Genomic DNA, 13030 nt, shown 5'->3' on the forward strand with positions numbered 1-13030 from the left:
AAAATAATAGGTCAAAGAGACATATTTTAGGCTGGCAAATTCTGCTCCTCTACAAAGCTTTAAATTTGTTCTGTTCAGGGACTGCCCTCGTGGTCCAGTGGTTGAGGCTCTGTGCTCCCAGTGCAGGGGGCACAGATCGATCCCTGGTCAGGGAACTAGACCTACACGCTGCAATTAAAAAAAAGATCCTGCACACGCGAATAAATAAAAATAAATGTTATAAATAAGTTTTGGCCACACTTGGAGCTCCTGGTGATACCATCTACACAGCAATGAAGAGGGCAGGATTGCTGCAGGCATTCTAGGGCAGCCTTTTGCCTCAGTTAAGTCCTGTCCACATTTCTCATGCCAATTAGACTCTACGGCACCAGCTACTCCCCCATGCCCCAAGCGTACCGCGTGTCCACAGTGACTACAAAGCTAGTTCTCTAGCCATAGGCTCCCCTTCATATCTGTTTTCCATGCTGTGTCTGCTAGCTTACAAGTTCAGTGGATGCAGCACTTAATGTGGAGAGAGACAACCTGTGGGCAGGCTCTTAACCTACCCATCACCTTCCACGGTTAATACCCTAAATCCGGCTCCTTCACCCTCCTCCCTGATGGTGGAGAGCACCACTCCATGCCACACGGGAGCCTCGCAACTATGGGAATGGTCTCAAAGCCATGAGATGCTCTCTCAGACACCTTTAGACTTACTTCAATTTTGTGATGTTCCCCTGTAAATGAAATTTGCAGAGAAACATAGTAACCAGTTATGCTGCGTTTCCCCCATGTGAATGACTTGAGGCATGTTCTGTGTCCACTGTGAGATGAGCCCACGCAGCCAAATTCATTGCTCTTTGTTGAGCGTGTAAACGACCAGAGGGAACTTTTTACGGACTCCAAGATGCTTCTGGAGTCTGCCATGCGGTTGGTACGATGTGGAGATTCCGTGGATTCTTCACTTCTGCAGGTTCTCCTAGTGCTAATGGGTGTATAAGTGCTGCCCTATTATAGCTAGTCACCCGGCTTCTAACGCTGCTGCTGTCACAGCTCAGCCCAGGCTTGGGAGACTGAGGCCTGACTGTCAGGAAACAGGGCAGACAGAGCTGTGAAAATGGCTTCTCAAAATGCCCCCTTATCCTTTCTCCACTCAGTTTTTAAACCTGCCTTTATTCCTGACTGATACTATCAGGCAAATGACCTACAGGCTAAGAAAGACAAATGCACACACACACACACACACACACACACTGCTCTTCCCCCAGAAAAGTGGGAAATAAATCTCTATGTGAAGGTCCCCTCCCTACACCAAGAGACATAGCATCCTTATCACCAGAGTCAGAGGATTCAAGGCTAAGAAAACTCAACAGACCACTTCTTCACTAGGCTGCTACCCCAAGCAGCAGTCCCTTTGTTCTATTAAATATTCACAAATAATTATTTCCTCATCTAAAAATGATGTATAAACGGTCTGCTTTGGTCGCTTTGAGGTCACACTTCTAGGAGACCTCTGTGTGTATGAATTATATTTTTCCCTCCTGTTAATCAGTCTTGTGTCAATTTAGTTATTCAGCCAGCCAAAAGAACCCAAGAGGAACTGGTGGAGGGGTGTGGGGTGGAATTTCCCCTTCCTTGACACAGGTTAAAGTCAGAAGCCAGATTTCTTGTATCTTCTACATATTAAAAGACAAATTTGGCCAAGTTGCTAACATTTCAGAAGAATGGTGGGGTGGGGTGGGTGTCATGTTAGGAGCACGCATTTCCAGCTTCTGAAGACAGAACAGGAAATGTGTCTGTCTACACCCCATCCACTGGTGGCGTGATCAGTGGGGCGGGAGCTGGCATGCTGCCACTTCAGACAGGGTGGTGGTCTCCCATTTGGCCACAGTCCCCACCACTCCTTCCATTTTGGGTCCCACCCAGGCCTGCGTCAAGTCTAACCCCACTGCCGTGAACACGCATCTGTTCTGGGAGCCCGGCCGGGAGCCAGCCCTGACACAGGTTTCTGCTGGGCTCCGAATGACCACCAGGGGGCGGCCAAGGGTCGTGGACTGGCTGGAGGCTGCAAGGTGGGGCCCAGGAAGGGAGAGGGGAACCCCCTCCCACATGGCCCAGGATGTCTCGTGCCCCCTTCTCCCTTCTTAGGGCAGACCTCTGTACTTTTCCTCCTTGAATCAGAGTCACAGGGGCCAGAAGACCTGGGGGTCCAGGTCCGGAAGAGGCATTCCTTTGACAAAGCCCTGGCCTTTTCTGACCCCGGGCAGCTTTCTCCTTACCCTTTCCCCCACTGAGTTCAGTCTCTGTGAAGCCGCAGTGCCTGGGCCAGAAACGCACACACTTCTGAGCTGATGTCCCCACAGGAGCAGGTCACAGCTGCCCAAGAGGGCCAGGAAGCAGACCCAGTGGGGTCTTTCTGCTCCTTTGTGTTGCTCTGGAGTGCTCCACCCCCAGCCATACTCCTGGGGGTCCCCAACTACGGCTGCCCAATCCCAGCCTCTGATTCTCTTTGGAAGCTACTGTCAACCATTTGCAGAGTCTGTGGCTGTCTTCTCGCCACAGTGACAGAACGGAGCATTTGAGACAAAGACTGTTTAGGTCCCAAAGCTTCAAACATTTACTCTCTGGCTCCTTAGAGAAAAAGGCAGCCAGCCCTGGTGTATACCTTTTCCAGGACTGCACCCACACCACTCGCTCTCCTTGTCACCCTAGGTGTCTTTGTTTCCAGGGTCCTGAAATATATGTGCCCTTCCTACCACATATATCAGGAAGGTGGGTGGGTTGTTGGGTCGCTAAGTCATGTCTGACTCTCTGTGACCCCATGGACTTAGCTCACCAGGTTCCTCTGTCCGTGGGATTTTCCAGGCAAGAATACTGGAGTGGGTTGCCATTTCCTTCTCCGGGGGATCTTCCCCACCCAGGGATCAAACCTGAGTCTCCTGCACTTGCAGGCAGATTCTTTAGAAAAACTAAGCCACCAGGGAAACCCCTGTATCAGGAAGTGGGGACTCATAGTCTGGGCTCTGATGGCTCGGGGGCAAATCCTAAGCCCAATCCTTGGGCAATTGAGTTAATTTCCCAGCAGCTGGACCTGCCTGCCAGGGCTCTTTGGAGTTTGATGTGAAACAGACCTGGTAAATATTTCAGCTCCTGGAAGCTGACATGCAGCAGCTCCTCTGCTGGTTAGGGACCCTGCAGCTGACATCCTCACCCAAGGTCACAACTGGGCCCTCCTAGCACCCCAGGCCTGGGAATCCTAGGGCGGTGTGGCCTGCTCTCCGGGGTGGGACCCACAGGATCTTGCTTCCTCTTGCCCTGGCTCAGAGTACTTCCGCTCTGCTGGTCACGCTTGGCTCTCATTTAAATGTCAACTCACCACCTACCCTACAGCCGCAGCCCCTCTCCACCTGGCCACACCCCTGTTTCATTTCCTCCATGCATTCTTTACCCAGGAAAGTGAGCTTCCCACTTTGTTAACTGGCTAATACCTGGCCCTCACCCTTGAGGTCTGATGGTGTCTCTCGCGTTCAACTGTAACCTCAGCAGCTGGCATGTGGCAGGGCTTGCAGATTTGTTGGGAGATGAGATGAACCAACACTGGCCACCTGGACCCATTATTCCCCAAGTCCTCATCTCCTCCTCTGGGTCCTGGGTCTCTCCTGCTTCTGTCCTGGGTTGGCTGCTCTGCCTCCTTCCTCACCCCAGTGCATGAGGGCGAGCCAGGGACTGAGCTGCTTGGGGTCAGGGCACCTCAACCTCAAAACTGGCAACACTCTGCGGCTGCATAACACTTGGCTGTGGGAGGTTGACCTGTACCTCACAGGATGTTAGGCAGCTTGCACATTTACCACTGGATGTCAGGAGCATCCCTCCCCACTGCCCATCATACGTGACAGCCGGAAACTCCGGCACACAGCCAAGCGGTCCTGGCAGGTGAAACTGCTCCCTGTTGAGAACCCCTGCTCTAGGCCAGCTGCGCAGAAAGGAACGACAGAGAGCATCTTGCTGGCAGGCACGCGCAGGAAGAAGAATGTTGGGCCTGGTGATGGGGACGGAGTTTCCCAGGTGGCTGTAAGGAGCCGCCCTTGTCTTGCTCCCAGGATCCTCTGAGCACACACAAGACAGGGCTGTGATGTCACACCGTCCTCACAGGAGGGCCCGAGTCCAGCTGAGTCTCAGCTACTTAGATGCATATTGAGTGCCACACTCACTATGCCAGTGAATCTGGAAAACTCATCAGTGGCCACAGGACGGGAAAAGGCCAGTTTTCATTCCAATCCCAATGAAGGGCAATGCCAAAGAATTTTCAAACTATTGCACAGTTGCACTCATTTCACATGCTAGCAAGGTAATGCTCAAAATCCTTTAAGCTAGGCTTCAACAGTATATGAACCAAAAACTTCCAGATGTACAAGCTGGATTTAGAAAAGGCAGAGAGATCAGAAATCAACCTGCCAACATCCACTGCATCATAGAAAAAGCAAGAGAATTCCAGAAAAACATCTACTTTGTTATGCTAAAACCTTTGACTGTGTGGATCACAACAAACTGTGGAAAATTCTTAAAGAGATAAGAATATCAGACCACCTTACCTGCCTCCTGAGAAATCTGTATGCAGGTCAAGAAGTAACAGTTAGAACTGGACATGGAACAATGGACTGGTTCCAAATTGGGAAAGGAGTATGTCAAGGCTGTATATTGTCACCCTGCTTATTTAACTTCTGTGCAGAGTACATCATGCGAAATGCCAGACTGGATGAAGCACAAACTGGAATCAAGATTGTCAGGAGAAATATCAATAACCTCACATATGCAGATGACACCACTGTCATAGCAGCAAGTGAAGAGGAACTGAAGAGCCTCTTGATGAAAGTGAAAGAGGAGAGTGAAAAAGCTGGCTTAAAGCTCAACATTCAGAAAACTAAGATCATGGCATCCAGTCCCATCACCTCATGGGAAGTAGATGGGGAAACAGTGGAAACACTGGCTGACTTTATTTTCTTGGGCTCCAAAATCACTACAGATGGTGACTGTAGCCATGAAATTAAAAGACGCTGGCTCCTTGGAAGCAAAGTTATGACAAAGCTAGACAGCATATTAAAAAGCAGAGACAATACTTTGCTGACAAAGGTCCGTCTAGTCTGTGGTTTTCCAGTGGTCATGTGTGGATGTGAGAGTTGGACCATAAAGAAGACAGGGTGCCACAGAGATTGATGCTTTTGGACTGTGATGCTTTCGAACCGAGAGTCCCTTGAACTGCAAGGAGATCAAGCCAGTCCATCCTAAAGGAAATCAACCCTGAATATTCACTGGAAGGACTGACGCTGAAGCTCCAATACTTTGGCCAGCTGATGTGAAGAGCTGATGCATTGGAAAAGACCCTGATGCTTGGAAAGATTGAGGGCAAGAAGCGAGGCGGGTGACAGAGATTGAGATGGTTGGATAGCATCACTGATACAATGGACATGAATTTGAGCAGACTCCAGGAGATAGTGAAGGACAGGGAAGCCTGGCGTGCTGCAGTCCGTGGGGTCACAAACAGAGACGACTGAGTGACTGAACAATACTGTGCAATAAAATCTCTTTCCTCTAAGCGTTCATGGCGGGGGCCGGGGGGAGGCTTAACTAAATCACAAGTTCTTGTATTATTTAAGGATTAGCCAATGTGCCATGTGCTGAAGCAAGATGTTAACTGTGTAATTCAGTCTGGAAACCAATCATTTTATTCAGCTGAAAAGAGATTAGCTTAGCAGTTACTAATCAGCTAGTGAGGAGTTATAACGGGGGACCATCAGTGGGGAAGTGCCGTTCGAGGCAGAAGCTGGGTCGTTATGGAGACAAACCAGCTCTCGTAACGAAGGTGTCCTCTGCAAAGACAGGAGACCTCTGAGCCTGCTGCCTGACAGCCAGTCTCTAATTAGGCTACAGGGGAGTCTCACTCAGCCTGAAAAAGGATGAGGATCCTGATGCAGGCTACAACATGGATGAACCCTGATGCTGGGTGAAATAAGCCAGACAGGAAGGACAGATCCTATGTGATCCTGCTTCTGTGAAGTACCAAGAGTAAAACTCAGAGAAAGCAGTGGGGTGGCTGCCAAGAGCGGGAGGAAGGGTGGTGGGGTGTCAGTGTTTCTCGGGTGCCGAGCTTCAGTTCTGCCAGAGGAAGAGAGCTCGGGACGCACGGTGGTGATGGCCGCCCAACACCATCAGGGTCCTTAAAGCTACTAAACTCGATAGTCAGAAATGGTTACAGTGCTGAGCATCAGGTGGTGCTGATGGTACCACAGCGCAAGAAGAGAAACAACCAGAGTCTCTGATTAGGCTTTGGCTCCCCTTGGGTTAGGGGGTTAGAGCAATGGTGGCCTGGGCAACTGCCCAGCTCCAGAGGGGACATTCTAGCCAGGGGACCCGTCTCGCTGGGACCATGTCCTGGCACCTGCAGCCTGCCAAACATCCTCAAAGCCCAGGCGCATCCTCATTTGAACATTTGGCTGGGGGCATGCTCCCCAGGGGAGGTGACCCTCAGAATGGGGCCATGACCACCCGCTGGGAGGGTGCGGCCAGGTTGAGAGGACCTCCCTAGGCGCCTCCCCTGGTCGCTGGCTGCCTAACTTTCTGTTCTTTGGCCCCTGCTGTGGGGAGGTGTGAAGGCTAGGGCAGCTTTTCCACTTGGGATGGCGGGGCTCTCCCCTCTCCAAAGTACAGCTGACCTTGACCAAGGCTGGGGGTCATGTGCATGTAACTCATAGTTAACCCCCCCTCCCGCCGGTATCCATGGTTTCTCCACATCCGGATATTCAACCAAGCACGGGTGATGCAGAACTGTAGTATTTACTACTGAGGACGATCTGCGTGCAGGGGGACCGTCGTCGTTCAAGGTCAACTGTGCAGTGCATTCCTGTTACTCTAGGTGGTCTTGTTCCGTAGCATCACCTTGACGCTGAACTAGCAAGTCGGGAACCAGTGCTCCTGGGGCAAACATGGGGTGAGGTTCCTGCCAGCCTTGGGTCACAGCACACTTGTCAACCATCAGTACGGAACCTTATGCACACTGTGTCTCCATTTTGTCTGTGTAAAGACACCCGACTTCATGCGCGTGGTGATTCACCGACACTGAACTCAAGGTAGCAGCCGGAAGCTCATCTCACCCACATGTTCCCCTCCTTAAAGCACAGCCCAGCCAGCTGGGGCTTGGGGACCCGACGCAAGATGTCAGTGCCTCCTTGGGGCCACTTTAGATGGTGAAGTCACTGCAGAAAGATATGCGATGCCAGGGACACGACGCTAAGCAGATGGTGGTGCTGGTGGTAGAGAACCCACTTGCTAATGCAGGAGACATAAGAGCTGTGGGTTCAGTCCATGGGTCAGGAAGATGCCCTGGAGGAGGGCATGGCAACCCACTCCAGTACCCTCGCCTGGAGAATCCCCTGGACAGAGGAGCCTGGCGGGCTATACAGTCCATGGGGTCACAAAGGGTCGGACACGACTGCAGTGACCTAGCGCACCTGCATGCAGGTAGACGTGAGGCTAAAGGGCGTCGCCTTGGCTTGACCTCATCTGGAAGCCGGCACTGGGGGATTCAACATCTTTTAGCGCTTTGCAGGTGAACCTGTCCAGTGCCTGCCGTGCAGCTGGAGGAATGCTTTGGAAGCACAAATCTGATCCTGGATCCTCTGCTCAAAGCCCTCTAGGTCTTCTGGTCTCAGAGGGGCCGCACCACGTGGCCCAGAGCCAGACCCCTCTCCCCTCCCTTTCTCTTTATGCTCCTGCTCTTCTCAGCCCTCTACACCCTCATCTCCTTTACTCCCTGCCCACCCCACCTGGGGCTGGGTGGATTGATGGTGCGGGGCACGTGGGTTTGTTTGAATGAACAAGCAGGGCTGCCCGGGTGTGTTCCCTCCCCGCCCCTGCCGTCCCACTTACTCTTCTTGAAGAGCTTCTTCCGGCGTCCGGCCAGGGTGAGCTGGCCGTCCCCGCTGTCGCAGATGCAGCCCTCGCTGCCCTGCACGTAGTACTTGGGCACCAGGTTGGAGAGGGCCCTGCCCCCGGGCCGCACGGGGCCCTTGCACTTGTGCAGCTTCAGCTTCCCCGAGGCGTCCTCCACGCACTGCCACTTCTGCAAAACACATGCGGCCTCAGCCTCCCGGGCCTGCTCGCCTACCCCGCCGCTTCCCTGCTCCCTGCTCCCAGCCACCCCAGATTCGTCCCTCTTGTGGCCCCAACTGGACATGGACTGGTGCCTGGAATGAGCTGCTCTGTGATGGATGAATTCCTGTCCACTGTCAGGGGAGCGGAGAAGTGGTACCCAGGGTGATGCGCTGTGGCTGAGCGGGAACCCAGCCACGGGGAAGCCCCGTAAGAGAAAAGCACTCGGGTTGGAGCGCATGGCCGGTACACAGGGAAGGGCCCTTCCAGAAGGTGTAGTGAGGTGGGGTGGGGTGGGGGGTGTGGTCAGCAGGGTGTGACTGCGTCTGCCGGAGGTGGGAGGTGGGTGTCTGGGCTGGGATCCTGGAGGCCCTAGAGCAGTAAGTGCAGGGCCCGTGGCAGAGGCCTCCCCAGCTGGCCTTGGTTCCTCCCACCCCACGTGCTCCTTTCCTTTGGGTTAAGTAGTGCGCTTGGATAATCGCTTTCAAAGACAGATCAGGCAGCCCTCTCACTGTCCGGGACTGCCAGATCCCCAGTCTGCAAGGAGAGGGTGGGATGGGCCAGCAGGAGGATTTGACTACAATCCCAGGGGGACAAAGGCCCCTCGTGGCCTCATTGATTCATTCCCTTGAAGCTCAGAACTGAAATCTGAGCCCCTCTGGGGTCTGCCCAGATGGTCAGCTCTGGGAGGCCAGAGCTTTCTGTCCAGGGCTTTCTTCCTGTGCCTGGCAACAGAGGCAGCCTTGAATGCTGCTCCAGCATGACCCAAAGGGCTCCAGGGGCACGGGCGGGTTCCTGATGCCCTCCACGGCAGGGGGAGGGGCTGGGAGGGGGTCGTGAACAAATGCTGGATGGGGCAGGGGGAGCCCAGCTGTGAGGACAGGTTGGTGCCAGTTCTGAGTCCAGCGATAAGACAGAGCTGCCTGGATGCAGCCTGTGACATGCACCCACCTGGTGCCCTGGCCTTGACAACCCATGGGTTTATTAAGGAGAAATGGAATGTGGAGGCCCTGGGTTTACTTCCTGTTACTGGTGAGATGGGCTTGCGTCTCCAGGCCTGAGCCAGCATGGGTGAGCTCAAAGTCCCAGCTCGCAGACCAAGGCAGGGAGGCACCTTCTGTTGGCGCCTGGGCCTTTCCAGGGCGCCCTCACCTGCTCCCCCTGCTCATCCGCCCGCCTCTCTCCCCCTGAGCCTCGCCTCAGGCTGGCATCTCTCTCTACAAGGCTCCGTCCTCACTCCCCGTCCTCTCCAGAGCCCACCTTGGCCTCCCAGGCCTCAGAAAATCAAGTTCAGACTCTCCCAAACCACCGTCACAGGTGCTGTTATCTCCAGATACTGTCTGGATTATATTTTCCTTAACATTTCTCTTGAAATCAGCTCACATTTTTACAACTAAACTTGTTTATGTCAGAAGGTAATCTCCTGTTGTTCCTATATAAGCGGAAAGCCAGCCACAAAGATGATCTGGGAGAGTGAATACAATGGAAATAGTCATTTAACTTTATAAATCCTGTGCAGAGGCCGCTGCATCTTTGTTAAAGAGGGATCAGGCAAGAGTCTCGGAGCAGCTAAAGACGCATGTGCACCCACGGGGGAACTTTCCTCTGACTGGAGCAGGATTTTCCGAGCGTTGCCTGGCATCACCCTGGGTGTCACACTTCATCAGGGACACTGGCCTGCTGCTCTGAGAAGCAGGCCTGGGCCGCGGTGTGGGGGAGCCCCTGAGAGGGAAGGAGGGACCCCGTCCCCGGCCCCAGGGCTGCGCCGAACATCCTCACCTGCCCCAGCTGCTCACACGCCGTCTGGTACTCGGCGCGCTGACACAGGTCTTTGACGCGCTGGTACTTGGGCAGGAAGTTCTCCTCCTGGGCATCCACCTTGTCGCTGTCCCTCTTGTGCAGCAGTTTGCTGTGGGGCAGAGAGCGGAAGCGGGGCTGGTCGCCCAGCTCTGGGGGGCACGTGGCCCCCCACAGCCCTGGTGCAGCGTCACCAGGGAGTACATGCGTCCAGCCAGGCCGCGTCTTCCAACGGTCAGAGACTTAGGAAGTGGGGACGCCTCCACGTGAGTTGGCAAATAAACGAAAAAGCATGTACGACATTGTCCAGGCAGGACAAAGCGTGTCTGAAGGGTACAGGGGGCGTCCAGACGTAAGTTCCGTATCAACCACAGGGACAGCGAACGGCTTCCTGTGTACAGGGGGCTGAGGACACAGACTCCCAGCCCCCGGTGGAAGGCGGCGGAACAGCATCAGTCTCCCTCCTGCCCTTGACACTTGAAGTATCGCGGGCACAGGTGGGGCTGCCAGGCGCTTCCTGGGAGGCACGGGTGGGGGTTGCCCAGTGTCGCCCTGGGGCGGCTCCTCTAGACCCCGGCACTCACCCTCTCTCCACCAGGAAGGAGTCCCGCCAGACCCTCAGCTTCTTTTTCAAGTGAAACCTGGGGGGAGAAAGCACATGTCCATCTTCTCATCAATGCAGGGGGCTCCCACGTCCCTCTATCCTTCCAGAAGCAGGGATGGCGCTCAGAGCCAGCCTTGATTCACAAGCATCGCAGACCCCAGGGGCAGCCAGGGCAAGTGGGGGACACACACACGCACACACACACCCACATGGACACACACCCACACGGACACACACCCATGGACCCACACATGGACACACACACACACACACACCTCCCCGCCCACAGCAGAGCTGCACTTCACTAGAGCCTTGAGTCTGAACGCGGGGCAGAACGACCCAGGTCAGTCGCTCCGAGTCACGCGTAGTCATGTGTGTGCCCCTCTGTGCCTCCCAGGAAGCCCAGCAGCTCCCCGGGCGCTGGAAGAGATCGCTCCCCTTTTACTTCAGCACCAGATGAAACGCTTCTCCTGACTTCAGGTTAATTACATTGTGTTTGGGGGGATGTTTTTCCCTTTCATCCTCTGTCGTTGGATTTAAGTGTGCATTTTGTGGAGTTTCGAGCTATCATTTCCACTTCCCAGACAGGGCCTCAGGCTAAGAGAACTCTTCCATTCTGCACCCGACTCCCCAGAGTCCTGGCTCCCAACACAGCGCCCCCGCCCTCCCCAAACACACCCATTTTGTACCCTTACAGCTCATAAAACCTCCTAGTCAGAGGGAGGAGGCTCAGCAGAGGTGGTTCCTTCTACAGGACACTCAGTCTTGGACAGACAGTGCCCACCCAGCCCGGCCCCTCTGAGCTGCAGGAGGTACCAGCTGGAGGCTGCGTCCATCAGTGCTGTGGGGCCGTTATCTCGGTGGGCAGTTACACCGATGGCCACTAGATGCCGCTGCTGCCACGCCAGTGACTGCGTCCTCCGCCTTCCTGTCCGACCAGCCTCAGCTCACCTTCCCACCTAGTTTTTGCTCACCATCACTGTATAGTGGGAGAAGGAAAGGGCAACCCATTCCAGAATTCTTGCCTGGAGAATCCCATGGACAGAGGAGCCTGGCGGGCTACAGTCCATGGGAGTGCAAAGAGTCGGACACGACTGAGCGACTAAAACAATACCGTATAGATAGCTATGGTTTTTCCCGTGGTCACGTATGGATACGAGAGTTGCACCATAAAGAAAGCTGAGCGCCAAAGAATTGATGCTTTTGAACTGTGGTGTTGGAGAATACTCTTGAGAGTCCCTTGGACTGCAAGGAGATCCAACCAGTCCATCCTAAAGGAAATCAGTCCTGAATATTCATTGGAAGGACTGATGCTGAAGCTGAAGTTCCAATACTTTGGCCACCTGATGCGAAGAACTGACTCATTGGAAAAGACCCTGATGCTGGGAAGGATTGAAGGTGGGAGGAGAAGGGGACGACAGAGGATGAGATGGTTGGATGGCCTCACTGACTCAATGGACATGAGTCTGAGCAAGCTCTGGGAGTTGGTGATGGGCAGGGAGGCCTGGCGTGCTGCAGTCCATGGGGTCGCAAAGAGTTGAACACGACTGAACAACACTGTTCTTTTGTTTGCCTCCAGGACACCCAGGAATATGTTCCCAATACTATCCAGCATAAGAGCCACAAATCATGGTGATTAAGAGTGTAGCCTCTAGCCTAGAGTCTGGATGCCTGGAGTGGGATCCAGACTTGCCAAGAGAACTCTGACAAGTCACTTGACTGCTCTGGGATTCAATTTCCAAGCTGGGATCATCATAATGCCTACCTCACTGGGTTACTGTGAAGATTAAAATGATAAAATCTGCTTCAAAGCACTCAGAACAAGGCTGGCATACAGTAAGTGCTTAATTAATGTCAGCTCCGATAGCTGTTATTTTTTTTAAAAGTTTCACCCAATTTGAGCTGTGGCGGGTCCTCAGCGGGTCACTGTGGCCATATTCTAGCTGGAAAGGTGGACTCTCAGAGAGGGAGCTTCCTTTCCTGCCCCCACCCCCGCCCGCCCCCACGCCATGGCAGGTAAGTGGTCAGGATGAGGGGCCCTAGAACCCCAGCTCCTGAGTCTGGAGGAACCCCTGCCCCCCAGACCCACACAGCTAGGCCAGGAGCTCAGACAGTTTGGGGTGCTTGGCACCCCAGCACCTGCCCCGTCCCCTCACCGATTCGCCGGCCGCTCTGTGTCCAGAAGCTTGAGGATGGATTTCCCGTCCATATCCGAGGGGATGTCCAGCCCAGCAATGTCCAGGATGGTGGGGGCCAGGTCGATGTTGAGGACGATGTGGGGATTCCTGAGGGAGGCGGGGCGAGAAGGACTCGGTCACCAGGGCAGTGGTGACCCAGCCTCCCCTGGGGCGGGCAGGCTGGAAAGCTGCCATCCATCATGTCACTGTCCTGCACCCTGGCCCTCAAAGCTCCTCTCTGCACGTTCGGTTCAGCTGAAGCCCAGCGCTCACCTTCCCACCCTCTGCACAACCACGGGGGGCTGCGGTTCACAGGCCCACACCTGGC

General features: G+C 54.3%; 1 protein-coding gene across 7 annotated transcripts in view; it reads right to left on the reverse strand.

Annotated features, from left to right (window-relative positions):
- Positions 1–13030, reverse strand: part of SULF2 (sulfatase 2) — a 126092-nt gene that overhangs the window by 11215 nt on the left and 101847 nt on the right. For all 7 annotated transcript variants that reach the window (XM_019972544.2, XM_070801835.1, XM_070801834.1 and 4 more), the window contains exons 8-11: positions 12682–12810; positions 10506–10562; positions 9904–10033; positions 7903–8095 (exon numbers count right to left, since the gene is read on the reverse strand). In XM_019972544.2, coding sequence (XP_019828103.2) covers positions 7903–8095; positions 9904–10033; positions 10506–10562; positions 12682–12810 — 509 coding nt within the window. The remainder of the gene's footprint in view (positions 1–7902; positions 8096–9903; positions 10034–10505; positions 10563–12681; positions 12811–13030) is intronic.

Source organism: Bos indicus, chromosome 13 (genome assembly GCF_029378745.1).
Source record: "Bos indicus isolate NIAB-ARS_2022 breed Sahiwal x Tharparkar chromosome 13, NIAB-ARS_B.indTharparkar_mat_pri_1.0, whole genome shotgun sequence".
NCBI lineage: Eukaryota > Metazoa > Chordata > Mammalia > Artiodactyla > Bovidae > Bos > Bos indicus.